We start from the raw sequence: 2,597 nt of genomic DNA on the forward strand, positions 1-2,597 counted from the left end.
TTTTTATTATTATGTATTGTTTATTAACTACTTAATTTTTGAGGAACGATCTTGTCGAATACTATTTATTTATTCAACTTAAAATGTCTATTTTAATTACTATGATTAAAATAATCAAAAAAATATCTTGTCAAATAATTAACGCAATAATGTTTCTAAATATTATTTGACGCAGTCGTTTATCGGCAAATTGTAATGACTTCGTGAGTTTCGAGGAGTAGCAAAATAGCCACTAATAAAACGTAAATAGTACATACAATTGAATTTAGCGCCGAAACAAGTGGCTAGCTAAATCTCGAAACATTGTTGACAATATTTAATGGCCGACGCAGCTACTGTCGACAGCTTGACATTTCTGCTTCTCAATTTTATTTTATGTATCTTTAAACAGTAAACAGACCTAAATAAAGCTATCATTCTGTGATACGAGTGTTCAATGAAAGTGTTGTATGACAAAATATTGTGTTAACCAAAGCAACGATGGAAACATTACCCTAGGCTTGATTGGTGGTTTGAGTACAGTCAAATTTAGAATTTTGCGAGTTAGAGGTTATAACAACATCAGAGCGAAAATTTCGTGTCTGTTACGTTGGTGCAGCTGATCTTTTTGTAAATACTCCTAGCGGCAAAGTCAAAATGGAAAGCAGTCTATTAATATCAGCTGACTAGTAACAAACAGAACCGTCTGTTTTTTAACATCGAGGTAAAAAGAAATTCAACATTAATAATGAATCGTAGTTGACGTACGTAGATGAAACGTCATATATTTCCGAAGCAAAAGCAAAAAATAAAAAACAAGAAGCCACGGAACTTCTTTAAGCTAAGAATATAAAATATAAAAAATGGGTAATTCCGGATTGAAGCAGCATTACGAAGTGGCGAAGAAGACTGGAACATTAAATTTATCCCATAGAAATCTCAACGAGTTCCCACAGCAACTTGGCAGCCTCGTAGCTTTTTTACGAACCCTCAACTTGTCGGACAATAAATTCTCGAGACTACCTCTTGAGATAGAAAGGTTCACGCTACTCAAACAACTCAATGTAAGTGCTAATAGATTGACCGAGTTGCCAGACGTTATTGGTGCACTATTGAAACTAGAATCGCTTAATGCTAGCGCTAACCAGATCTGTACGTTGCCGATGTCGCTGTCCAAACTTACACATCTCAAACAGGTTGGATATTTTTTTAAACAATCTTTCGATATAATTTTGGTATGTAGAAAAATGTCGAGGCAATGTCATTTATGAAATAGAGTAGAAGAAAACATTTTTGAGTCGATATATGTAAATAGATACATTATCTATTTATTTGGTAATTCGTGGAAAAAATTATTTATTACCATAATTGCTTCAAATATTCGAAGCGAAAGCAGCTTAGAATCTCTCGAATTGCCACGCAGTATCTTGATACTTTTTTAAAGAAAAATCCACTTGATTTGCTCCTCAATCCTTTGCTATTGCAATGCTCATAGGTGAATCTGTCGGACAACCGTATAACCGAATTCCCACAGATGTTTTGCGGGCTAAAGCATCTGGACGTGCTCGATTTGTCACACAACCGTTTGACCGCAGTGCCGGACGGTGCCCGTGAACTTCACGTCATCGAGCTGAACCTCAACCAAAATCAGATCACCATTTTATCGGACCAGCTGGCTGACTGTCCACGACTGAAGACATTGCGACTCGAGGAGAATTGCTTGCAGTTGGAAGCTATTGGTCGTCGAATTCTCGAGGACTCCAATATTTCCATGCTAGCGGTAGAGGGCAATCTATTCGAGATGAAACGCTTTCCAGATGCCGAGGGTTACGACAAGTACATGGAACGATACACGGCTGTTAAGAAGAAGATGTTTTAGATGTAATATGCAAATGATGAGGTTACTTATTTATCTATATGTAAACTTGTGATTGCCATTTGAATCTGTTTTCTTGATGAATTAATTTATTTTAAAAAATAACTTTACCTTAAATGATATGTGTCGCAGTTTTTCGTGATATATATCGCCACAATTTAATTTGTATAATGTTACAAACAATCATATATTTTCGTTTAATAATAAGTCAACTACAAATTTTGATAATACTTCGCACATTCATAATAATATAAATAGATAGTTTGTCAGTTCTATTTAATATACGATAAAATTGTTATTGTTAATTGTTTGGAATCATTTTCAAGTTTTTCTGTATAATTAGAACTTGTTAAAATATATTTTTTTTAAGAAAGTACTTTCCGTTCTGAAATATCTACATATACAAATACGACAGTACAACATCTGTGCATAATAAAAGACACAATTCTTGATGGTAATATTTAAAATAGAGTAATACACAGATTCCTTAAGAATAATTTTTGTATCCTTGAATGACAATCCATGATAGTCCATTAAATTACTATTGATTTGATGATTCGAGACGAATGTACAACATTGAAAGTAAATCGTGCATTTTCTTATTTCCTATGACAAATTTGCGTATCTTTCGATTCGCACATTTTGTACAACCTTTCTACCTATCGAATAATCGATTCTCTCATTGACATTGTTGTCTCGCTCATACTTTGTAAAAATGTATCTACAACTATGAAAGAAATAC

The 2,597-nt window shown here is 33.7% G+C and overlaps 1 protein-coding gene across 1 annotated transcript; it reads left to right on the top strand.

Moving 5' to 3' along the window:
- The first annotated feature begins 333 nt into the window (after positions 1 to 333).
- LOC131674383 (leucine-rich repeat-containing protein 57-like) lies at positions 334 to 2,597 on the top strand. The gene is made up of 2 exons (XM_058953026.1): positions 334 to 1,175; positions 1,475 to 2,597. The coding sequence occupies exons 1-2, from the start codon at positions 843 to 845 to the stop codon at positions 1,856 to 1,858; spliced, it is 717 nt and encodes a 238-aa protein (XP_058809009.1). The 5' UTR covers positions 334 to 842; the 3' UTR covers positions 1,859 to 2,597.

The sequence above is a fragment of the Phymastichus coffea genome, unplaced genomic scaffold (assembly GCF_024137745.1).
Source record: "Phymastichus coffea isolate CEN01 unplaced genomic scaffold, Cenicafe_Pcof_1.1 PCOF00236, whole genome shotgun sequence".
Lineage (NCBI taxonomy): Eukaryota > Metazoa > Arthropoda > Insecta > Hymenoptera > Eulophidae > Phymastichus > Phymastichus coffea.